At 42.1% G+C, this 26,819-nt stretch overlaps 1 protein-coding gene across 4 annotated transcripts in view; it reads right to left on the reverse strand.

The window, feature by feature from the left end:
• Window positions 1-26,819, reverse strand: part of RABGAP1L (RAB GTPase activating protein 1 like) — an 803,631-nt gene that overhangs the window by 326,014 nt on the left and 450,798 nt on the right. For all 4 annotated transcript variants that reach the window (XM_030206422.1, XM_030206421.1, XM_030206423.1 and 1 more), the window contains one exon: window positions 4,754-4,867. In XM_030206422.1, coding sequence (XP_030062282.1) covers window positions 4,754-4,867 — 114 coding nt within the window. The remainder of the gene's footprint in view (window positions 1-4,753; window positions 4,868-26,819) is intronic.

The following is a 26,819-nucleotide window of genomic DNA, read 5'->3' on the forward strand; positions in this document are numbered from 1 at the left end:
CTAAATAGATTCCTCCTCTCCAAACCTACTGCCATACTTCAGCTATTCTCATTTCTGAACACGTTGGCCTCCTGTGTTGCTCTTTCAGATGCCAATGCTAACTATTTCTCCATCCTGGATCCCCAGTTTGAAACCTGTGCTCCTTCTGAAGATACCAACTTTTCTGTCAGCTGGCATCCTGCTAGGCGCAGCGGGGGGAGGGAGTGGCATCATAGCTAGGCATCACTGGAGTGAAGCCAGCAGCTTCCTGTTGGGCCCAATGAGGGTGAACGCAGCGGTCCCATGTTAGGTCCAACAAGGGTGGAAGCAGTAGTACTCAATCCAACTGAGGCCAGAGAGGAGGACGGTCCTCAGACAAAATTGGCCAGATAAGTCAAAGTTTATCTCATGTATATTCATTACTGCTATTACTTGCTGATTAAATTAATTCTAATACTACTATCTATAACTCTATAACCACTAATACTCCTGGCTAAAAAATATAAAACATATACATATATATGTGGAATTAGTGCTCAGTATATCCCCATAATTCCAACCCTGGAACAAAATGGCAAACCATTGCACCAGCAGCTATAATTAGATGAAAAAAATAATATTTTTAAAAAGGTTATCTTAAAAGATGAAGAGGCAATCACTATCGCTGCTGTCCATGTGCTCTTTACTGTATATAAATCATAATACTTATTCCAGGGAAGGAAATGTCACCCTCTACATGAATACTCTGAACTTTGCATAGGCTAACTCCAAAAAATAGTCTCGACCTTGAGAGATCTCAATCCATCCAACCCAGGAAACTCCAAACAATAGTCCCATGCCTGAGAAATCTTAGTCCATCCAATCCACAAAATCTTTTGTGAGAAGGCGCCATATTCTGAGAAGCCTAGATTTTGTCTGGATATAGCAGTCATTTGGTCTCATGAGGAAGCATTTCGCAAAACATGGCCTATGTTGAGACTGAAAACATTTGCGACGTAGTACCAGATTAATCAGCAATCAATGAAGAGCTGATAGAGGGAGTTCCGGTGGAATCAAGAACATTGAGTTCATTAGTAGAAGGATTGATTTTTTTCATAAAGATTAATTTTTTGTGGACCAGGTTTTCTTTTTTTCTTTCCTTTTTGTGGAATGGATAGACTAAGATTTCTCAGGTGTGGGACCATTTTTTGGAGTTTCCTGGATTGGATGGATTGAGATCTCTCAAGCATGGAACTATTTTTTGGAGTCAGCTTATGTAGAGTTCAGAGGGTGACATTTCCTTCCCTGAAAGAAGCATTATGATTTATATACAGTAAAGAGCATATGGATAAAACCAATAGTGATTGTCTTTTCATCTTTCAAGATAAATAAATAAAAAAAAAAAAAAAAAAAAAAAATATATATATATATATATATATATATATATATATATATATATATATATATTTCATCTAATTATAGCTGCTGGTGCAATGACTATCATCTGTATGTCATTTTGTTCTAGGGTTGGAATGATGGGTATGTAGTGAGCACTAATTCCACATAATACCATCAGAAGCAGAAAGCCTGCGAAGGAATCCGTGGGACCGGTAGATCACAAAGGAGCAAAAGAGGCACTCAGGGAGGACAAGGCCATAGCGGAGAAACTGAATTAATTTTTTCTCCTGTCTTTACAGAAGAAGATATAAGAGATCTGTCTGTACCAAAAATGGTTTTCATGGGTGATGATGTGGAGGAACTGAAAGAAATCTCGGTGAACCTGAAAGATGTACTGAGCCAAATTGACAAATGAAGAGTAGTAAATCACCTGGACTGGATGGCATACATCCAAAGGTACTCATAGAACTCAAGCATGAAATTGCTGAGCTGCTGTTAGTAATATATAACCTGTTATTAAAATCGTCCATAGTACCTGAAGATTGGAGGGTGGCCAATGTGACACCGATTTTTAGAAAGGTTTCTTCAGGTGATCCAGGAATTTATAGACTGGTAAGCCTGACGTTGGTGCTGGGCAAAATAGTGGAAAATATAATAAAGAATAAAATTACAGAACATGTAGACAAATATGGTTTAATGGGACAGAATCTGCAAGGTTCAGCCAAGTGAAGTCTTACCTCATCAATTTGCTTCATTTTTTTGAAGGCGTGAATAAACATGTGGATAAAGGTGAGCCAATTGATGCAGTGTATATAGATTTTCAGAAAGCTTTTGATAAACTTCTTCATGAGAGAAAATTAAAGAGTTGTGGGATAGGAGTCAAAGTTCTGGTGTGGATTAGGAATTGGTTATTGGACAGTAAACAGGGAATGGGGTTAAATGGTCATTTCTCTCAATGGAGGAGGGTGAACAGTGGAGTGCCACAGGGTACTGAGACCGGTGCTATTCAACATATTTATAAATGATATGGAAATCTGAATAACGAGTGAGGTGATTAAATTTGCAGATGATACAAATACATTCAAGGTTGTTAAAACACATGCAGAATATGAAATATTGAAGGAAGAACTTAGGAAATTGGAAGACTGGGCATCCAAATGGCAGATGAAATTTAATGTGGAAAAATCACACGGGAAAGTATAATCTGAATCATAGATACCTGATGCTAGGGTGCACCTTGGGGTCAGCACTCAAGAAAAAGATCTAGTTATCATTGTAGATAATACGCTGAAATCTTGTGCTCAGTGTGCGATGGAAGCCAAAAAAAACCAGGATGCTAAAAATTATTAGGAAAGGGATGGTGAATAAGACTGAAAATACTATAATGCCTCTGTATCGCTCCATAGTGTGACCGCACATTGAGTATTGCGTTCAGTTCTGGTTGCCTTACCTCAAAAAACATATAGAGGAATTAGAAAAGGTTCAAAGAAGAGCGAGCAAACTGATAAAGTGGATGGAATTCCTCTCGTATGAGGAAAGGCTAAAAAGGTTAGGGCTCTTCAGCTTGGAAAAGAGATGGATGAGGGGGAGATATGATTGAGATCTACAAAATCTTGAGTGGTGTAGAACGAGTAGAAGTAAATCGATTTTTTTATTAGTTCCAAAAGTACAAAGACTAGGAGACAATCAATAGGAGGAAATATTTTTTCACTCAATGAATATTTAAGCTCTGGAACTCTTTGCTGGAGGATGTGGTCGCAGTGGTTAGCGTATCTGGGTTTAAAAAAGGTTTGGACTAGTTCCTGGAGAAAATATCCATAGTTTGCCATTAAGGAGAGGCAGCTGCTTGCCCCGGGACTGGTAGAATGGAATATTGCTAATAATTGGGTTTCTGCCAGGTACTTGTGACCTGGCTTGGCCACTGTTTAGAAACAAGATACTGGGCTACATGAACCATTGGTCTGACCCAATATGGCTACTCTTATGTTCTTATATATATTTTAGTGAGGAGTATTAGTGGTTATACAGTTATAGATAAAAGCATTAGAATTAATTTAATCAGCAAGTAATAACAGTAAATGTTTATTTGATTTGTTGATTTAGGATAGTTTGAGGAGCCCATTTGGTGTTAATACTGATATATATTCATTATGGGTATCTTAAAGCCCAACTAACTGGTGATCCCCCAGGATATGTTTGCTAATTGCTGGCCTAGAGAATATAGTAGCAGAAAGGATATGAGAGACAATTAAAAAGCCAAAATGTACATACAATGAAGAAGCAGCAAGGAAATGATGCTACAAGAGGCTACAGCATGAAGCTACAAAAAAGTCAAATGTAAGAGAACAAAACAGAAAATTATTTTTTCAGGGAGAGGGTGGAGGATGCATCGACTGGTATCCACTACGATACATGGAAAAATGATGACCAAGAAATAGGAAATGTTAACTGGAAGATGAACAAAGGGTTTATATTTAAGTAGTCTTCTCCTTCCTCCTTCCCCTCTTGCCTTCCTTTCCTCCCTCCTCCCCAACTGAGTAGCAGCTCCCCAGTAGAGGCTCCAATCCCAAAATGTCTGACATGATTTCCAGCTTACAGGTGTGTTGGGAGGGGGTATCTCTCTACAGGAGGAGGAGATGGCATGGGGGAGGGAGGAAAATAATACCAGATACCATGGGGGAGGAGGAAGTGGAGGAATTCCATCAGACTCAAGTATATACCAAGATTTAAGTTTTGGCCTTTATTTTTTGGCCAAAAAAATCTTGGTTTATACGCGAGTATATATGGTAAGTAGAAAGAATGTCTAGAGGAAAGTCAGTTTATCTCTAACTGGGGTTTAAGTCACTGCAGGAAACAGGAAGCAACCCCCTACGGTGAATCCTGACACTGAGAGACATGTAGGGGATGACCAAATGACTTCAAGTGAGTTGACATATGCAATTTCACACTTTATTGAACAAGAACCAGAGAAGGACCATCTTATTACATGTTTCGCTGGCAGCACTGATACCTGTTTTATTCACACGTTGGACGAGTTTTGGCTTTTTCAAGTGCAGCAGTCTTCTTTCACATTTCTACATCGTTTACATTTTTCCAGCTCCACAGTTGTTTATGACCCCTGAGGCAGGCAGTTTGATCCGCTAAAACACAGTCCCGTGTCAGGTCCTTCTCTGGTGTTTGTTCAATAAAGTGTGAGATTGCATCTATCTGCTCATTGGAAGTCATTTGGTTGTCCCCTACTTGTCTCTCAGCATTTAAGCACTGTATCAGAAACCAAATTAGGCAGACAGGTGGGCCTCTAAGTCCTTATCCATCATTTTCTTTTTTCTGTACACAATAGCCATGAGCTCTACTTCACAGTTTTGTGTTTATGAATAAACTCTGTTGAGGACCCTACCTTACAGATTTTGTAGAGTGACTCCTGTCCATCTCCCTCTGTATCCTTGAAATAATCATGTGCTGGGAATGTGCGATGAATGTCTCGGGTAATACCACTCTCCTGGGCAGAATCCTGTGAAAATACAAACAGAAAAGCAAAACAGTTATCCACTTCATTAGCTCTAAATGATAAATCTGAAGATGCGTTTCCAGCTTGAACAAACCCTACTGGTGATGGCAAATTATTACTATACAGGTCAATATTCATCCGCTGCCATCAAATGAATTTTTAAATGCTGGCTGAATAAATAAATACATTCAGCACCGTTGTCCAGGCAGTCAGTGCTACTAAATATACATATAGATTGCTGATCTGTATATGTGATATGTAGTGGCCTACTTTCATTTATAGAATAGACACCATATGCACTGTTAAGAAATTACCCTCCATGTGTGTACACCCCCTATTAATCAACAGACTTGTCCAACTATTGCCCACAGTCCAGAACCTGGCCCTCCAAGTGGAGGAGTAGCCTAGTGATTAGTGCAGTGGACTTTGATCCTGGGGAACTGAGTTTGATTCCCACTGCAGCTCCTTGTGACTCTGGCCAAGTCACTTAACCCTCCATTGCCCCTGGTACAAAATAAGTACCTGAATATACTATGTAAACCGCTCTGAATGTAGTTGCAAAAACCACAGAAAGGCAGTATATCAAGTCCCATTTCCCTTCCTTTCCCCTTTTTTTCTGGCCCTTGGAAGCTTGGCAATTCCTGTGGTGTTTACAGTGGGATTCCTGCATCCTCGTCACGACTCGGCACTCTGTAACCATGAGCCGCACAGTGCCGGAAGATTGGGTTGATCATGCAGTTTAAAGTCTCATATGAGATTTGAAACCACAAAACCAATCCGAACTTTTGGCACCGCATGGCTTAAGCTTGTAGAGAACCAAGTCATGGTAAAGACGCAGGAATCCTGCTGTTTCTTCTGCAGCCAAAGCCAGGTGAAAGCTGGGGGGGTGGGGGTTGTTACATGAGTGAGATAAACTGGGTGAAGGCTGTGAGGGAGTTACATGAGCTAGAGAGGCTGGTTGAAAGCTGGCAGAGGGTCATATGAGAAAGAGACACTGGGTGAAGGCTGGCAGGGGGGTTATATGAGTGAGAGACACTGGGTAAAGGCTGGCAGGGGGTTACATGAGCAAGAGACACTGGGTGAAGGCTGGCAGGGGGTTACATGAGTAACAGACACTGGGTGAAGGCTGGTAGGGGATTTATATGAGTGAAAGACACTGGGTAAAGGCTGGCAGATTATATGAGCAAGAGACACTGGGTGAAGGCTGGCAGGGGGTTACATGAGCAACAGACACTGGGTGAAGGCTGGTAGGGGAGTTATATGAGTGAAAAACACTGGGTAAAGGCTGGCAGATTATATGAGCAAGAGACACTGGGTGAAGGCTGGTAGGGGGTATATGAGCTAAAGACACTGGGTGGAGGCTGGCAGGGAGTTACATGAGTGAAAGACACTGGGTGAAAGCTGGTAGGGGGTTACATGGGCAAGAGATACTGGCTGAAGGCTCGCAGAGAGTGAGTAAAGGCTGCGGGGTACATGAGCGAGATAGTGAGTGAAGGCTGCGTGGATTACATGAGAAAGAGTGGGTGGAGGCTACAGTGGGTTTACATGAGTAAGAGAGTAGGTGGAGGGTTTACATGTACAAGACTGAGTGAAGGCTAGGGGGGGCTACATGAGCAAAAGTGAGATTGGGTAAAGGCTGGGAAGGGGATGATGCAAAATCATATTTTGCCACCATCTGATGAAACATGAGGCAAAATACAATGGTGTATTTGGCCCTCTGAATGTTACAAAATATAAAATGTGGCCCTTGATAGAAAAGGTTGGACAAGCCTGATCTAGATAGTGCTGGGGTGGGATGAGGTTATTTTGCCTAGTTATATATATATATATATATATATATATATATATATATATATATATAGATATATAGATATATATATATATAGATATATATATAGATATATCTATCTATCTATCTATATATATATATATATATATATATATATCAATGGTCTATATGTATATTCAGCGATATTGACTATTTGGATAATGGTGCTGAGTGTGTATGGATATTTGGAAACATTGCAGGCAACATTTAAACAAAAACTTCACTGAGAGCAGACTACTTTCCTTAATAGAACACTAGTATAACAGGTGAAATACACACTTATAATTTAGGCAAGAGCACTTATGCTGGTCACAGAGCTGGTGTAAGCTCTCGGGCCTAAATGCCACAGATACATATTTAACTTATAGCACTCTATAAGTTACAGATAAAAGTGTGAGTTCAGTCTTGCCCATGTATACGTCTACCTGTAAAATGCACACCACTGCTTTTGGCTCCTAGCCACTACTCAATTGCCCTCCGCTTGTTCCTTCTTACCCAGTACTTCCCTCGCCCTTAATTGTCTTGTCTGTCTGTATTTTTAGATTGTAAGCTCTATTGAGCAGGGACTGTCTCTCTGTGTCAGGTGTTCAGCGCTGCGTGCGTCTGGTAGCACTATACAAATGCTAATAATAATAATTAAGACATGCACGTATTTAAAGAATAGCAGAATTTTGCACTTCTGTGAGCAAACAACTGTGTATATGCCATTATTCTAATCATAACCACATGAAATCGGTGTATAAATATTAGCACCCACTTTACTGAATCCCCCCATCTCCCCAGGATCCATCCAGGGCTTCCTTGGAAGTCTAATGGGATAGGATGGGAGTGTCAAAATGGTGTAGATGACCCCTAGAGTAGTCTCATGGTACTATCACTAGAGTCATCTTTCCCGATAAGGAGTGATTAGCTTTATAGCGGTAGTAGCGCGAGACTATCACTAGGGGTCTGCAGAACAATTTTGACACCCAGAACCAGGTGGGGCAGGAGCAGGGGACATGATATAAGTACCTCCACAGACAGTGCAAAATCTTTCATTCCTCTAGAAAAAGTCTTAAAAGTTATTTGTTTTCAAGGCAAAGATTGTATTAAATCTCAGTGCAAAATGTAATTGTATTTTTAGCCTGTTAGACAGTAATGATATTATATTAGAGAGTCAGTCTGTTGTTTGAATTGAATTATCTTTCATTTATACGAAGCTTCTATTGATTGTGATCCACCTTGAAGTCTTGTGTTAAGGTGCAAAATATAAATCTGTTAACACAATACAATACATCACACCTGTCCAATCCTACTACACTAACAGGGAACCCCAGGGTGAGTTCCAAAAAGGGTTGGGGTAGAGGAATGAAGGGGTTGAACTGCATTGGCTTCCTCTTTTTTTGATAGTTGACCAGTGTTGGGTGTATTTAATGCTTCTTCTTGATTGTACCCACAATAAAAGGGCAATTATATAACAGGGCATGGTAGAAGCCTATTCTATCTGCGGAAAGTCTGTGCCTACTTTCCTTTAGAGAATACTGGAGAAAATATATTAGCGAGAGAGACTGGGTGAAGGCTGGGGGGGGGGGGGGGGGGGTTACATTTAAAAATTATGAAAAGGGTTTTTTTTCCCCCTAAATGAATTCATTTAGTTTACACTGAACCCAATGCCAAAGTTAAATATCTGAAACATTCAAAAGCAAAAAATATGTAAACCTCTCCAAATTAAACAGCAGCTCTGCAGACTGCATGCCTCACTGCCAACAACATTAATCTGCTGTACTGCTGCAGGAGGAAGCAATCAGTAATTCAAGCTGCTATGACATTACGACCTGTTCTTCACAATAGCACAATGCACCCTGTCACTGATTCTTCGACATCATCAACCATTTAATTACTGTCCATATGCCACTGTGCATGAGAAAAAGAAATGAGGGAGGAAGGAAGGAAGGGAGGGAGGGAGGGAGGAAGGAGGTAATATAAAAAAACAAACATACAGCAAGTAGCACATCATAAGATCAGAACAGACAGCATAAGAAGAGAGGCACAACCAGCCATGAACAACTGTACCCTTACAAACAGCTCCACTAGAAAAATTAACTTTAAACTCCTAATGGAATAGGACTTGCTCATTTTCATCCAACTGTTTACTGCCTAGGTCAGTGCTCCCTAAACGTATATCCAACATGATCCCATTTGAAGACGTAAGACATCACGTGACTCCAGATGATGATGATGATGAATACAGCAGCCTGCCACTCCCTTCTCCTCCTTTATCCATTTCCGCCTCACTCCACTATCCACAGCAGGAAGGCAGCAATGGTGGCAGCAACCAGCACAAGGCCCTATGTGTCAATATGCTTTCACAGATCCCAGTACTCTACATAAACCTGTGCGGAGGAAAGAGCAAGGCCTGTGAACATCCATTGACTATCAAGGTCCATGCCAGACATCACTACTGGCCACAGCCCACAATGCAGGTCCAGACGGAGGGGGAGCAGCCCTGTTTCTGTGACCCCCATGTACTGTTGACATTACCCCATTAGGGTCCCAACCCACAGTTTGGGAACTACTGGTCTACATATTGCATCCTTTTACCTGTGCTCCCAGCAATTGCCAGTAGTTACCCAGAGAGGCATTACTAGCGCAGAACAGGTGATGGTATTTTGAATTTTGAAATTACATTGGGAGTAATTCCATAATTTGGTGTCTCATTTTAGACACCCCAATATCACGTGCTGAACACCAATTCTGTACCAGCATCTGGGCACCAGGGTGCCATTAAAAAATCCAGCATTAGTCAGAACTGGCATACTTAAATGAAGACACCAACAGTTGCACTATGTCTATGGAAGGCATAGTTGTTGGCACCTAATTGCATTAAGTGACACAGGTAGCCTACAGTATTCTATAAGGTACAATGCACGATCAGGAGACCCAGTTATGCCTTGCCCATACTTCGCCCACCTTGCATTTATATGCTAAGCAAGTTGTGCACATAAGTTATAGAATAGCACAGTGGCTCCCAAACCTGGTCCTGGAGGCACCCCAGTCAGTCAGGTTTTCAGGATATCCACAATGAATATTCTTGAGAAAGATGTGAATGCAGTGGAGGCAATACATGCAAATCTCTCTCATAAATATTTATTGTGGGTATTCTAAAATCCTGATTGTCTGGGGTACTTCCAGGATCGGGTTTAGGAACCACTGGAATAGCACCTAGCACTCATGCGCTCTGTGAGCATTATACACACATAACTGCTATCGTATATTATACACACATAAGGAATATCATATATGTGTGGAACTCACACCTAACCTTGGGTGACAGGTTACAAAAAGACGGAGATTGTATTTTAATGTTTTTTTTAATTCCCTTTTATCCAGTTTTTAACAAACATTAAAATGAAGGCTGGGGCGAGGAGGTTACATGAGCTACACTGGGTGAAGGCTGGCAGAGGGTTACATGAGCAAGAGAGACTGGGTCAAGGCTGGCAAAGGATTACATGAGTGAGAGAGACTGGGTGAACACTGGCAGAGGGTTACATGAGCAAAATAGACTGGGTGAAGGCTGGCTGAGTATTACATGAGTGAGAGAGACTGGGTCAAGGCTGGCAGAGGGTTACATGAGTGAGAGACACTGGGTCAAGGCTGGCAGAGGGTTACATGAAGTGAGAAAGACTGGGTCAAGGTTGGCAGGGGGTTGCATGAGTGAGAGACACTGGGTCAAGGCTGGCAGGAGATTACATGAGCGAGACAGACTTGGTGAAGGCTGGCAGGTGGTTACATGAGTGAGAGAGACTGAGGAGAAGGTTGGAGAGGGGACGACGCAACATCATATTTTGCCACTATTTGATGAAACATGCAGTAAAATACTATGGTGTGTGTTTTGGCCCTCCGAATGTTACAAAATATAAAACGTGGCCCCTGAGAGAAAAAGGTTGGACAAGCCTGAATACAGTTTTCATCTCCACTTCCTCCACTGGAAGGCTGTTCTACGAATTCACCACCCTTTCCGTGAAGAAGTACTCCTCAGGAAAGGATGTGACCACTTTCCTACTGTATATAGAATACTAGCATAACTAGTGTGTATACGCCTAATATTCAGCTGTTTAAACTTGCATCAGCCATAGAGCTGCTCTACGTTTGAGCAACTAAGTGCAGCAGATACCCACATAACTTACAGTATTCATCTGAACAGAAACTCTGAATTGAGGGCATAAAAAGAAGTTAAAAGGGATTTAGGAGTAATCTAATAAAATACTTTTTTATAAGAAGGGAGGTGATTGTGTGAAACGACCTCCCAGTGGAGGTAGTAGAAATGAGGATTGTATCTGAATTTGAGAAAGCACGGGACAAGCATGTGGGATCTCTAAGCGAAAGGAAGAGATAATCAATGATATGAATGGGCAGACTGGATAGACCATATGGCCTTTATCACCCATCCTTTTCTATGTATGTATGTTTCTATGGCAGAATCCCAAAAAGTAGCAAGATTTCATGCTACCGACCCCAGGGATAAGCAGTGGTTTTCCCCAGGTCCACCTAAATAAAGAGTCATAGCAACAGGTGGGAAACAGGCAGCAGCAAAGAGAAAATGCATCTGCCATTCTAACTCTTTGTCCAACAAAAATTTGCTATCTGGCTACACCACTGAATAACTGTCTATGAACTTTACCTTGAGGAATTTATCCAAACATTTTTTAAACCCAGCTACACTAACTGCTTTTACCTCACCCTCTGATAATGAATTCCAGAACTTCGCTATGTTTTAAAAGTTGTTTTAAAAGTATTGCTGTGTAACTTTATGACTTGTCTCCTAGTCTTTGTACTTTCTGAAAGAGTAAGCAATCGATTTTGAATTTACCTGTTCCACTCCACTCTCCAGCTGAAGAGCCCAAATCTCTTAAACCTTTTCTCATACGAGAGAAGTTCCATTCTCTTAATCATTTTGGTGGCCCTTCTTTCTACCTTTTCTAATTCCACTATATTATTTTTAAGATGCAGCAACTAGAACTGTATACAACGCTCAAACTGAGGTTACACCATGGAGCTATAAAGAGGCATAATATTCTTTAATGTATGTTCTATTCCTTTTCTAATAATTCCTAATGTTGCTTGCTTTTTTTGGCTGCTGCCACACACTGAGCAGAAGATTTCAACATATTGTATACGATGAAACCTAGAACTTTTTCATGGGTGGTGATTTCTAATGTGAAACTTACCATCATGTAGCTATAATTTGGGTTAATCTGCCAAATGTGCACTTGTCCACATTAAATTTCACTTGCCATTTGGCCGCTCAAATCTTCCAGGCTTGTAAGGTCCTCCTTCAGTTTCTCACAGTCCGCGTATGATCTAACAACTTTAAATAATTTTGTCTCATCTGCAAATGTGATCACCTCACTCATCGTTCCCATTTTCAGATCAGTTATAAATATATTAAAAAGCACCAGTCCCAGTCTAGATCCCTGTGACATGCCACTATTCACCCTTCTCCAATTAGAAAATTGGCCATTTAAACTTACTCACTATTTTCTATCTTTTAACCAGTTTCCAATCCAGAACAAAACATTGCCTCCTATCCCATGGATATTTTTTTTCTATTTTCTTAGGAATCTCTCATGAGGGAGTTTGTAAAAAAGCTTTCTGAAAATATAGATACACTATATTAACTGGCTCACCTTTATCCACTTGCTTATTCATGCCTTCAAAAAATGCAGCAAATTGGTGAGGCAAGACTTCCCGTGGCTAAATCCATGTTAACTCTGTCTTCATTAAGCCACATTTGTCTACGTATTCAATAATTGAATTCTTTATAATAGTTTCTATCATTTTACCCAATACTGACATTAGGCTTACCAGTCTGTAGTTTCCCAGCTCAACCTCTGGACTGACCCCATCCTGTATACATCTTTCTGAAGTTGTGGTCTACAGAATTATACACATTCCTCCAGATGGGGCCTCACCAGATATTTACACAAAGGCATTATCACCTCTTTTTTTCTTGCTCGCCATTCCTCTCCTTATGTAACCAAGCATCCTTCTGGCTTAGGTCACTGCCTTTTATATCTGTCTGGCCACATTAAGATCGTCAGGTATGACCACCCCAAGTCCCACTTTTCCTTTGTGCACAGAAGTACTTGACTCCCTATATGGTAACCACTCCCTGGGGTTTTTGCAGCCCAAATGCATAACCCTGCATTTTTTAGCACTGAACCTCGGTTGCCTATTTCTGGATAACTCTTCAAGCTTCACTAGATCCCTCCTCATTCATCCCCACGATCAGAGGTGTCTACCCTATTACAGAGTTTGGTATCATCCACAGAGAAGCAAATCTTACTAGACAGCTCTTCCGCAATATCACTCACAAAAACGTCAAAAAGATTAGGACCAAAGACCAGTGGCATAGCGGGGGCGGCTGCCACCCGGGGCGGATCGCCGCTGCACCCCCCCCCCCGGGTGCAGACCAACACGGCACCCCCCCCCTCGGCGCAGCGCCACCCCATTGACACAGTCCCCACCTGCCTATGAGCTCTGTCCATCTGCAGACGAAGATGGCACCCCCCCTCCCCACCGGCGTGGACCCCCCAGCATAGCGCCACCCCCCCCGACACGGTCCCCACCTGCCTACGAGCTCCATCCATCTGCAGCGCTGCTGTAAAGAAGAAATCGCTTCGTCGGCCCTTCCCTCACTCACTGTGTCCCGCCCTTGAGGAAATAGGAAGTTACGTCAGAGGGCGCTGCAGATGGATAGAGCTCGTAGGCAGGTGGGGACCGTGTCGGGGGGGGGGGTGCCATCTTCGTCTGCAGATGGACAGAGCTCGTAGGCAGGTGGGGACTGTGTCAGGGGGGAGGCGTTGCGCCGGGGGGGTGGACGGATGCACCCCCCCCACCCGTTGACACCCGGGGCGGACTGCCCCCACCGCCCCGCCCTTGCTAACCCACTGCCAAAGACCAATCCCTACAGCAAACCACTAGTAACTCCTCTTTCTCAGACTGAACATTTACCACTATCCTCTGTCTCCTTGCACTCAACCAGTTTCTTACTCACACAGTCCCTTTAGGGCCCAAGCCACTCCTTTTATTTATCAGTCGCTTATATGAAACTGTGTCAAAGGCTTTGCTAAAATCTAAGTACACCACATCTAGCACTCACCTTAAATTCAACTGTTTGGTCACCCAGCCAAAGGAACTGATCAGGTTTGTCTGACAAAGGGGCTTATTTTCAAAGCACTTAGGCTTACAAAGCTCCATAGGTTACTATGGAACTTTGTAAGTCTAAGTGCTTTGAAAATATGCCTCAAAACCAACCTCTAGTGAAACCATATTGCAATCGATTTGATTCCAGAAACTTCACTATCCTCTGCTTTAGAAGCGTTTCTATTAAGTTGCTTGCCACAGAAGTCAGACTAACTGGCCTTAGGTTTTCAGCCTCCTCCTTCCTTCCACTTTTGTGGAGAGGAACCACATCTGCCCTTCTCCAGTCCTACGGAACTATGCCAGACTAAAAAACCATTCCAAAGGTCTGATGGCAGAACTGCCAGAACTTCTATTTATCTACTTTTAGTTTAGCTAGCTCCTGATGAACATAGTCAGTCCAGGTCTACTGCACATCCATTCCTATTAGTGTTTGTTTTCTGCAGCCCTACTCCCGGCCCTTCATCCGTGAACACAGAACAAAAATATTTGTTAAGCAATTCCACTTTATCCTTATCAGTTACAATGCATTGCTCCCCTTCAACTTTGAGCCTCATAATGCCACTTTTGCACTCCCTCCTATTATTTACATATGTAAAAAAAATGCCTTGTCTCCATCCCCCCCCCCCCCCCCCCCCCCCAAGTTTACTCCATTGGTTATTTTTCTTCCATTTGCATCTTTGCATGCCTGGCTACTTCATCAGTTTCTCTTTGCTTTTCCAGGTATTGTTTCCATCTTTCTCTTTCTGCAACGTCTTGTAATTTATGACGGCTAACCTCTTTCCCTTTACCTTTTCAGCTACTACTTTTGAGAACCAAAGCGGAATTCTTTTGGGTAGGAATTAATACAACCAGAGATTAAATTATGATCAAGATATAATAATTCAAACATATTTGGCAGTTATTATACTTAGGGGCCCTTTAACTAAAAAAGAGTTGGCGTGCAGCAACAGGCTTGCCACGTGCCAATCCAGAACTATCACCGGGCTACCGCAGAAGCCCAGCACTAGTTTCCAACCCCCACCAGGTTAACGCAGGAGCCCTTACAGCCACCTCAATGTGTAGCGGTAAGTGCCCCCCCAAATGGCCATGAAGCAAGTGGTTCATTTACAACATGGCCATTTCTTTTCCAGCAAACAAGATAGCCTGTTACCCGCTGCGATAAAAGGGGGCCTCAGCGCTCATCAAAAACATGCGCTGACGCTAGGGCAGGCCGCCTTTTACAGCAGCTTAGTAAAAGGACCCCTTACATTAGACATAAGACATAAGTATCGCCACATTGGGACAGACCAAAGGTCCATCTAGCCCAGCACCCTGTCTCCGACAGTGGCCAATCCAGGTCACAATCACCTGACAAGATCCACGGCGCAAAGCATTTTGTACTGCTTGTCCCAGGAATAGTGGATTTTTCCCTATGTCCATTTAATAACATTCTATGGCCTTTTCCTTCAGGAAGCTGTCCAAACCTTTCTTAAACTCTGCTAAGCTAACTGCCTTAACCACATTCTCCGGCAAAGAATTCCAGAGTCGAAATATGTGCTGAGTAAAGAAAAATGTTCTATTTGTTTTAAACTTACTGCACTCCAGCTTCATCGCATGCCCCCTTGTCCTAACATTTTTGGAAATCGTAATCAGATGCTCCATATCTAACTTTTCAACTCCTCATTATTTAATATACCTCTATCATATCACCCCTTAGCCGCCTTTTCTCCAAGCTGAAGAGCCCCAGCCGCTTTAGCCTTTCCTCATAGGAAAGTCGTCCCATCCCCTTAATCATCTTTGCCACTCTTCTCTGCACCTTTTCTAATTCCACTATATCTTTTTTGAGGTGTGGCGACCAGAATTGAACACAATACTCTAGGGGGCAAATCTATAATCAATATATACATAATAATTCACAGATATATATCACTGAAACTAATTTTAGAGAATGACATATCTAGACTTGTGATCAGTTAGGAAGAATCACGTAAGCGAAAAAAAAGTAATTGTGTAAGGTGGGCTGGAATAAGGTGCTGGTGCGTAATACCACAGATGGACAATGGGAGGAAAAAAAAGAAACCGTTTGCTATCAGCCTGCAGAGAAACTGGTTTGGGAAGGAGTCCAGATGTCCAGTAGTAGACAAGAGACTTCACATGCAAGAAATGCATCAAGGGCCCAACCTGACCTGTGCAAAGAACTGACAGCACTTGATCATATTAAGAAGAAGAAGTAAGATGATGAAAACAACAAGGATTTAAATGGACTAGGCATGGGAGGCAAATTTCAAAAAGAAAGGGAAAGTTTGATATAAAAACTGCTGGTTTGTGTGCTTTGTTTGCTGGCCCAACAGTTGTTGTAATAAATCATGAATTTCCTGCTTTCTCTCTTTAGTTGTCCTGGTCCTTTTACAGCACTTATGTTGGGTGGCTAAAGTCTCTGCATCCATGAACTTAGTTAAGCCTCCAAACAAGTGAAGCTTCATACTATGTGAAACTATGTGAAAGTGGTGGAATAGCTTAATGGTTTAGAGCAGTGGGCTGAGAACCAGTAGAACCTAGTTCAAATCCCATTGCTGTTCCTTATGATCTTGGGAAGTCACATAACCCTCCACTGCCACATGTACAAACAGATTCTGAGACTTCTAGACACAGGAAAATACCTAGTGTACTTGAATGTGCACAGCTTTGAAAGCTTTCGCACTTGCAGGCCTGTATAAGAAATTAAATAAATTAAAACAAGTACTAGCCATACACTCTTCTGGGGGAGTGGGATGGGGGGATGACAAGGACTGTAGATAAATTCAAGAAAATATGGGACGACAAACTCAGAGCATCTCTGAGGAAGAGGAAGGGACTGAGCAGCTGGTATGGGTAGGCAGACTAGAAAGACCATATGGTCTTCATCTGTTGTCATATTCTATGTTTCTATGGTTCCAAAGTAATCAAGACATCCAAATTGTCCTGCATAAACCTCCTACAGGCATTCAGCAAGACCACATTACAGAGCCAGTTGAGAGACTGGAATCTTGCATGTTGTTTAGGAAAAAAGTTAGCTATTTAGCTTCATCTTGCAGAATCACACTGAACCCTCAAGAAGACCATGCTAGTTGTCCCAATACATAAAAGATGGTAATTTTAGGTTAACTGGGCAGGAAGGTGCCCACAGTGAAACACCACTTGTATGCGTACCATTATTGGGTGGGTCCAGATTATGCGCAATGGCATAATCATATCTCCCCCCTGTTGCAAAAATTCCATTGGCTTCCCATCAAACAACTCGTTATCTTTAAGCTGCTCACTCTTACTTTCAAAACTCATAGAACTGGTCTCCCAGATTACCTTGCCTCCTTTACTATACCTTACTCCCCTGTTTGCCTACTTTGCTCTATAAATGATCACAGATTGGTTCTCCCTAACCCTAGGTCAACACAAATAGAATTCACTCATCACCATGCTTTTTTTTTTTTTTTTGCTGCTCCTTTTTTCTGGAACTCTCTTCCTCTCTCTCTCTCTCTCTCTCTCTCTGGGTCGAATCTTCTTACCAGACAGCTGAATTGAAAGAATGTCTCTGCCATCAAGTTAACAACAAAGAAAATCACGTTTAATAAGTGACTTCACACCACATGTGGCAATGATGTCCAAAAGGTTCCCAAATGCAACCAAAGACTTTCCAGGCTTCAAGTCCAAAGTGTTCACTAACTGACACTCCATCAAAAGCAAGGAAATCATGTAGGAGTGCCAATGAAGTAAGAGGGACTATCAGCAGATAACCATTAATACAAGATTATCTTTTTCCCCATCAGGACAGCCCTTTGCAAAAAAACCCCAAAGACCTTTGGGGCTAAGGAAGAAAACTGAAATTTTGTAAACAAAAGAAAAACATTGACCAAACATGTACAGTTCCACAGTCTTGAAATCTGAGCAAATAATTGTTTTTAAAACATGCGAATTTTTGGGCAATGCCAGAATATATGTCCTAAAGAAGCATCAGACATAAAACACTTAGGACAACAGGACGAGCCAACCATACCAGTGCGGTGAGCTCTTCTCAGTGCAATACAAAACCTCAAGTGTCAGACGTAAGTTATCAATAATTTTCCAGTACAGTGAAGCAGATCAGATCAGATGGAGCTGGGGAGCTCACAGCTGGCCAAAGATATAAGTATTGCCATACTGGGAAAGACCAAAGGTCCATCAAGCCCAGCATCCTGTTCCCAACAGTGGCCAATCCAGGTCACAAATACCTGGCAAGATCCCAAATAAGTACAAAACATTCTATACTGCTTATCCCAGAAATAGTGGATTTTCCCCAAGTTCATTTAATAATGGTCTACGGACTTTTTCTTTAGGAAGCCGTCCAAACCTTTTTTTAAAACTCTGGTAAGCTAACCGCCTTTACCACATTCTCTGGCAACGAATTCCAGAGTTTAATTACACGTTGAGTGAAGAAACATTTTCTCTGATTCGTTTTAAATTTACTACATTGTAGCTTCATCGCATGCCCCCTAGTCCTAGTATTTTTGGAAAGCGTAAACAGATGCTTCACATCTACCCGTTCAACTCCACTTATTATTTTATAGACCTCTATCATATCTCCCCTCAGCTGCCTTTTCTTCAAGCTGAAGAGCCCTAGCCACTTTAGCCTTTCCTCATAGGGAAGTCGTCCTATCCCCTTTATCATTTTCATCACCCTTCTCTGCACCTTTTCTAATTCCACTATATCTTTTCTGAGATACGGCGACCAGACTTGAACACATTAACGATCTTTTGGGTTGCTGGTTGGGCTTCTTTCAGAGGCTTTTTCCCCTTCTTCTTAAAAAATTTTTCAAAAATTAAAAATTTGAACGCACTTCACAGAACTATAGTTTTATGAAAGTGCCTACTGCCATTATATGAGAGAAACTGTCATGTTACATAGCATTAATACTCTCTAGCCCTTGTTGTGATATATATGTCAAATTTTAGATGACACACCAATGTGTCATATCATCCTGACTTGGGAACTGTTGATTTAGTCCCCGTTACTGTAAGAGCACTTGGTCATACTGTGTGCTGTGGCTACAATATTTAAATTCCCTGTTGTTCTTTTAGAACATTCTCTGACCTATTTTCTCACCCCAAAACCATGGGAAGGAAAACAGTTTTTATGTTAATGTTATACCAATGGCCAGTAGCTAAGGTTGAAGCATTGATAAACGTCATTAATGATTAACGCGTAGGGATGAGAGCAGGGAAAGGGAGGGAACACTGGAAAATAGAGTCTAAGCTCCAGCAAGTCATTGCCATCTGCTGCAGTCTCGGTGACGCAGCAGCTTCTTTTCTTCTTGGCAGGTTCTCGAAAAGCTTAAGTTCTGCTTGCACTTTAAATCTAGGAAACTCTTACTCACTTAATTGCTGTCATTTTATTTCAGGAAAAAAAACATGATTACTGTATCCCTGATTGTTATGGGCCCTGATTGTTATGGGATATAGAAATTCATTTGACTCTAGACTTACTGATCAAATAATACTAGCTCATGCACTTTTAGTTACCCACCAAAAACCAGAGATAACTGCAAAATGAACTAACTAAAGCATTATATACTGGAGCAAGTAATTACATTTGTGTTTTCTAGCATTATTTCAGAGAAAAGGGGAAAATTCTGAAAAACACACAACTCTGGCTTGTTAAGAAAATGGCAAGGAAATTTTGTACTGTGCTCCGATAAAATATTTTCTCCTCAAGATAAACGACTGATATCACTGGGCTTTTTTTCTCACAAACTTCATAGGGCTTTACAAGCTATGATAAATCTACACGTTGGTCTTTCAAGGCATCTACAATGAAATGGTCAGATGTAGCTACAGAATGCTGTGAAATATAAATGATATAAAAATGAAAACTGGCAAGAAGCAAAAAAAAAAAAAAAATATATATATATATATATATATAAATTTTGTTTTTAATCAAAATTACTTTAATGGTTTACTGCAGGTACCCACTCTTCTTGACTATCCTCTTATCTCATATCAGAAATATGAAATGGGTCTCTGGACAGACTTCAGCAAAGAATTAGAGAACTGACAGGCAGAGAACCATTTCTGACAGGTGCAACAACCTTCCAAATTATTTACTTTTTTCAAAATTAGAGTTTTTATCCAATTTTTGACAAAAGAACCCCATCTCAGTTCTCAAACAGCTCAAGACACATGCTGATATCTCTCTTATAGCTTTACATTTTCTTCTGTTCAGTCTCTTTTTCCGGAACATGCCTGTCTACTCCCTCTCTTTCCCTTCCTATACATTTACAAGGCAACTCTCTATATTCTGCCATGAGTTAAGTGCCTAATTTTGCGGCCTAAAATGGGAGTTAAGCATCAAAACAGGAGTAAACAGCAGTTAGGTCCTAACCACATTTAGGCGATATCTACATAAGTACATAAGGTTTTGAAATTCATTCATAAGTATTGCCATACTGGGAAAGACCAAAGGTCTATCAAGCCCAGCATCCTGTTTCCAATAGTGGCCAATCCAGGTCACAAATACCTAGCAAGATCTCAAAAAATTACAAAACATTTTATACTGCTATCCCAGTAATAGTGGATTTTCCCCAAGTCCATTTAATAATGGTCTATGGACTTTTCCTTTAGGAAGCCGTTCAAACCTTTTTAAAACTCCACTAAGCTAACCGCCTTTACCACATTCTCTGGCAATGAATTCCAGAGTTTAATTACACGTTGAGTGAAAAAAACGTTTCTCTGATTCGTTTTAAATTTACTACATTGTAGCTTCATTGCATGCCCCCTAGTCCTAGTATTCTTGGAAAGTGTAAACAGATGCTTCACATCTACCTGTTCAACTCTACTCATTATTTTATAGACCTCTATCATATCTCCCCTCAGCCGCCTTTTCTCCAAGCTGAAGAGCCCTAGCCGCTTTAGCCTTTCTTCATAGGGAAGTTGTCCCAATCCCTTTATCATTTTCGTCGCCCTTCTCTGCACCTTTTCTAATTCCACTATATCTTTTTTGAGATGCGGTGACCAGAATTGAACACAATATTCTAGGTGCGGTCGCACCATGGAGCGATACAAGGGCATTATAATATCCTCATTTTTGTTTTCCATTCCTTTCCTAATAATACCTAACATTATATTTGCTTTCTTAGCAGCAGCAGCACACTGAGCAGAAGGTTTCAATGTATCATCAATGACGACACCTAGATCCCTTTCTTGGTCTGTGACTCCTAACGTGGAACATTGCATGATGTAGCTATAATACGGGTTCCTCTTTTCCACATGCATCACTTTGCACTTGCTCACATTAAAAGTAATCTGCCATTTAGACGCCCAGTTTCCCAGTCTCGTAAGGTCCTCTTGTAATTTTTCACAATCCTCCCACGATTTAACAACTTTGAATAACTTTGTGTCATCAGCCAATTTAATTACCTCACTAGTTACTCCCATCTCTAGGTCATTTATAAATATGTTAAAAAGCAGTGGTCCCAGCATAAACCCCTGGGGAACCCCACTAACTACCCTTCTCCATTCAGAATACAGACCATTTAACCCTACTCTCTGTTTTCTATATTTTAACCAGTTTTTAATCCACAATAGAACACTACATATAAGTTAGTGCATAACTGCTTCAGGGATCCTTTTACTAAGCTGCGGTAAAAGAGGCCTTGCGCTAGTGGGGGCCTTTTTTACTGAGCGCTGAGGCCCTTTTTACCGCAATACCTTAAAGGACTAAAAAAGACATGACCATATGGTAAGATTGCTCTTATCGTGTGGCCATGTGGGGAGAGCACTTACCACCATCCACTGATGTGGCGGTAAGGGCTCCCACGCTAACCCAGCAATAACTGGGTAGAGCACGGCGCTGACTGATTGCCGCTAGGTAACCCCCTGTGGAAATATATTTTTTAACATTTCCGCTAGCACCAGAAATGTCATGCACTGAGGGTGGAACTACTGCCAGTGCCCACGTTGGGGCAACAGTAGCTCCAGATTGGTGTGTGGTAAGCCCATGGTGGGCTTACCATCACTTAGTAAAATGACCCCTCAGTGTGTAACTGCAAGGGGGACGAGGGGCATGGGCAGGTCACACAGACACCAAACTTCGAGAATACTGCTGCATGACTAGATGCCAACTTTAGGTACTAACATTTGTTCCTGCCTTTTACATCGCATAAGTGTGGGCAAACTACATGTCGGTGCCCAAAAGCCAACCTGGGCGCTTATCTTATAATGGAATCTGGGCGCCCAGATGACATAATAGAATACTATCTTAGCACACACAATTTGGATGTCTAACTTTTAACATTCTGTCACAGCCCTGGGGGCCTTTGCAATCTGTCACGGCCACCGGTGCCTTTGCAATCTATCATGGGTTCACGGATGGTGAGAACCTGGACTGCAGCCGGAGTTCTGGCAGACAAGTCACCTGGGCTGGTTCAGGGCAGGAGTCACAACAAGTCAGAACTAGGCAAGGCAAAACAAGACTGAGCTACACAAGACAGGACTAGAATAAACCAGGACACTAGACTAGGCTGGACTAGGCAAGGCAGAGGTAACAAGGTACAATAGACAAGATAGGGACTGGATCCAGAGGCAAAGGGGCTAGAACTGGAACCCAGACAGAACAGGGCAAGACTCAGAACTAGATTAAAACTGGGACTGGGACCCAGGTAATACAAGGCAAGACATGGAACTAGATTAAATCTGGGTCCAGAAAAGGAAAAACAAGGACAAAGCAAGAACTGGATAGGACAGGACTGGACAAGGCAAGGCTAGGCACAACTGGACAAAGCAGAGAAACAAGACACAAGCTGGATCCAGACAAGGCAAGAAAGCAAGCAAGGCAAATGGCTAGAACTGAACCCAGACAGGAACACAGCAAGACACAGGGCTAGAAGTGGGTTCAGACACAGCAAGGATAGGCAGGGCAAGAACTGGATCCAGACACAAGACAGCAAAACAAGACAAGGCACAAGGCTTAGCAGAGGAGTGGAGGAGTGGCCTAGTGGTTAGGGTGGTGGACTTTGGTCCTGGGGAACTGAGGAACTAAGTTCAATTCCCGGCACAGGCAGCTCCTTGTGACTCTGGGCAAGTCACTTAACCCTCCATTGCCCCATGTAAGCCGCATTGAGCCTGCCATGAGTGGGAAAGCGCAGGGTACAAATGTAACAAAAAAAAAAAAAAAACCAGGAACAAACAGAAGCAAGACTATAATACAAAACTTGACTTGGCAGGAACAGGATCCATGAACAGGACTTGGTTTGGCAGGAACAGGGATCAGGAATGGAGCTTGACTGTAGCAGGAACCAGGAACGGAGCTTTGGCTGTAGCAGGAACCAGGAACAGAGCTTTGGCTGTAGAAGGAACCAGGAACAGAGATTTGGCAACAGCAGGAGCAGGGTTTAACTGTAGCAAGAGTCAAGAGCAGGGTTAGACTGTAGCAGGAGCCAGAAGCAGAGTGAAACCTTAACAGAAACCAGGAGCAGGATTTGACTATAGCAGAAGCCAGTCTTTCAGGAACAAGGTTAAAAAACAAGACACACAGGAACAAGGATTCAGGTACAAGACTCACAGGAACAAGGTCAGGCAGGAATCAAGGCACACAGCAATAAGACTTTTATGAACAAGGTTTGCAAGAGCAAGGCTTTCGGGTTCAAAAACAAGGCATTCAGGTATAAGAGTCATAAAAACACAGGTAGGCAGAAACAAGACTACACAGGAGTAAAGCTTCAGGAACAAAGTTTACAGAAGCAAGGCTTTCAGGTACAAGACTCATAGAAACACAGTTAGGCAGGAACAGGACTACTCTGGAGTAAGGCTTCAAGGACAAGACTCACAGCAACCAGACTAGGCAGGAACAAGAAACACACAGGAGTAAAGCTTCAGGAACAAGGTTTACAGAAGCAAGGCTTTCAGGTACATGGTTCAGAAACAAGGATTCAAGGACAAGACTCACAAGAACAAAGCCAGGCAGGAAACAAAGCCAAGCAGGAATTGGATCCAAACAGGGAACACAAAGACATGGCTAAGAGACCTATTGCAAAGGCAAAGCATGAAAGTTCCAAGGTGCATTATAAAGGACTTTGCTGATGATGTCACGACTTAGAATGAGGTTTGAATAGAATGGAGCGAGGCTTGGATGCAGGAACATCACAGCAAGGCTTGGATAAGAAACTTCACAGTGGAGAAACAACCTGTCAATTCGGGGTACAGTGAGGTCTCCAGAAGAAGCTGGAAGGGAAACGGGTCTGTTGGGACCGCACTGTTTCTTTTCATCCTGCCTAGACTGAGCGACCATCCATTGAGATACAAATATCATTAAGGTAAGTGTTCACATATTGAGACTTTATTTTGAATGACACACAGGTGTTGAAGATTTGTTGAAATACTAGATTTTTTTTCTATTTTGCTTGCATTTTCCATTTTTGATTGCATATTCATGCAAAGTTAAAGCAGAAGTTTTTTTTGTGACCTATGATTAACATTTTTACCCATGTGCATATGGATTCGCTGATTTAGCGATCCTTTTCTTTGTGATATTTGCCGCAGTTCTATGAGTCTTTTTCTTCCTTTATTTTTATATATATAAAAAAGTGTGTGCGTTTGTATTGCGAGTCACTGTTTGAGGTTGTCCTGAACTTTTGTATAGTGAATCAGATCTGTGTTTGATTCTTAGATTGAATGCAGAAACACCAGAGTAAGGCTTGGATAACAAGGAAACAGGCAGCAGATGCATCAATGCAAGCAAAAGGAAGTCCGGAGAAGCCACAGAGCCAGATCATTGAAAAAAGGTGAGTCTGGACTAGAGAGTTGCATAGGGACAGAAATCTTACCCATCCCTGCCCGTCCCTGCTGGAATCTTACCCGTCCCCACCCGTCCCCGCTGGAATCTTACCCATCCCCACCCATCCCCGCAAACATTTAACCCATCCCAACCCGTCTCCACCCGTCCCCGCAAGAATTTAACCCATCCCCACCCATCCCCGTAAGAATTTAATGGTACATAAAAGAAAATTCCAGTCAGCTCCCTCAGTCTGTCTCTGGATTTGAGCCACAGCACTGTAGGCAAGGAAGGAATGGAAGTTGGAAGTTGGAACACTCTGGTGTGCACATGTAAGACTTGTCTCCGATTCACTTGCACTGTGTGCTGAGAGGTCGCCACATGCACGCGCCAGTAGGTCAGGTGACATCTGATTCTCGTGCCTGTGTCAGAGCTGAGGTCTGTGCACCAGCCTGGTAGCAAAGAGGATTAATAGTAACATAGTAAGTGACAGCAAATAGACCTGAACGGTCCATCCACTCTGCCAATAGTCACACTCATGATCAATTCATCATTAAATCAACGAGTGTGATATTATATACTTGATTATGGTCTTTCTTTCGTGTTTCTGGAACAAAGACCACAGAAGTCTATCTGGCCCTATCCTTATGTTCCAACTACTGGAGTTGCCGTTGAAGCTCACTCCAGTCTATTCGTCTTCTCATTTGTGGGACACAGACCGTAAAAGTCTGTCCAGCATTGTCCTCATGTTCCAGCCAATGAAGTTGCTGTGTAAGCCCTTTCCAGCCCATCCTAAACCAGATTGCCTTGTATGAGACACAGACCATACAAGTCTGCCAGGTATCAGCCCTAGTTCATCACAGCCAGAGTCGCCATCTAAGCGTCACTTGACACATCCACACACATGCAGCCATTTAAGGTTAGATTTTATATAACTTCCACTTTCTACTTAGAGATCCTCTGTGTTCATCCCACGCCTTTTTGAATTCCGTCATCATTTGTGACTCTACCACCTCCTTAATGGAAGACTTTCCACATTTGTGCTGTTAAAGCAAGGAAGAAGAAGAGGAGGAGAAGACAGCACTCAAAGAAATTGGTATTCGGTAGATGAGAGGCTGGTGCAGGTGCAGCTTACACTTCTACGAGAAGACCGCAGAACTGCTTCCATCCCCGCGGGAACCCCGCAGGAACTACCTCTGTCCCCGTGGGAACCCCGCAGAGCTGCTTCCATCCCCGTGGGAACCCCGCAGGAACTGCCCCCGTCCCCACGGGAATCCTGCGGGTTCCGTGGGATTCCAGCGAACCCCGTTCCCGTGCAGCTCTCTAGTTTGGACGCAGGGGCACAGCCACAACACATCCTTTATAGAATTCCCCCTTATAGTACAAAAAATATCACTGGGAGATTTATAGGATATCTTTACTCAAGGCACTATGTTATGTTATCTGAGATTTATCTCTCGCCAATTCACCAGCATAAGTTTCAAGGCGAATTACAGAGATGTAACAATAAGAAGCTGATAACAAACATCAGGAAGTACAGAGAATAAAATTACGAACGTAATATTCTAGTGATTATTATTATATTTTGTTTTCTCTAAAACCCTATGGGTCTAGTAAACAAATATGGTTTTAAAGCTTTACAAAATTGAAGGTAATTTCTCATTAGAATTATCGCCCTAGGTAAACTTTTCCAATAGCGGAGAGCTAGAAAAAAATGATTGTGTAAACATTGCTTTAAATCAAACTTTTTGAGTATAAGGAAAACCAAGTAGTAGTAAATAATTACATCTTCTAGTGGCTGCCCATGAGTTCAAGACATTTACTAATTGACATAAGCCATTCAGAAACTTAAATACTAGACAAAGCACCTAAAAACAACTCGAAATTTCACAGGTAATCAGTGCATTGTGTCCAATAGCGGACTCACATGATCTAAATGAGTCTTCTGAAATATCACTACTGGCCTAAAGCTGGAAACTGAAGTTAAATCCCCAACAAGCTGTTTAGTAAGAACAATATTTCCTATGTTCTGTGAGAACCGACCCAGCTTTAATGCATTACTAACAAACAGAACTAACCATGTCAATAGTTCAGCGGGAGGATCTCTCAACAAATACGAGGAAATAGAATCTAAAGAACAACCTGATCGAGACAGCCTGCTTACTAAAGGACGTATTAAAGATACT

Source organism: Microcaecilia unicolor, chromosome 6, assembly GCF_901765095.1.
Source record: "Microcaecilia unicolor chromosome 6, aMicUni1.1, whole genome shotgun sequence".
Lineage (NCBI taxonomy): Eukaryota > Metazoa > Chordata > Amphibia > Gymnophiona > Siphonopidae > Microcaecilia > Microcaecilia unicolor.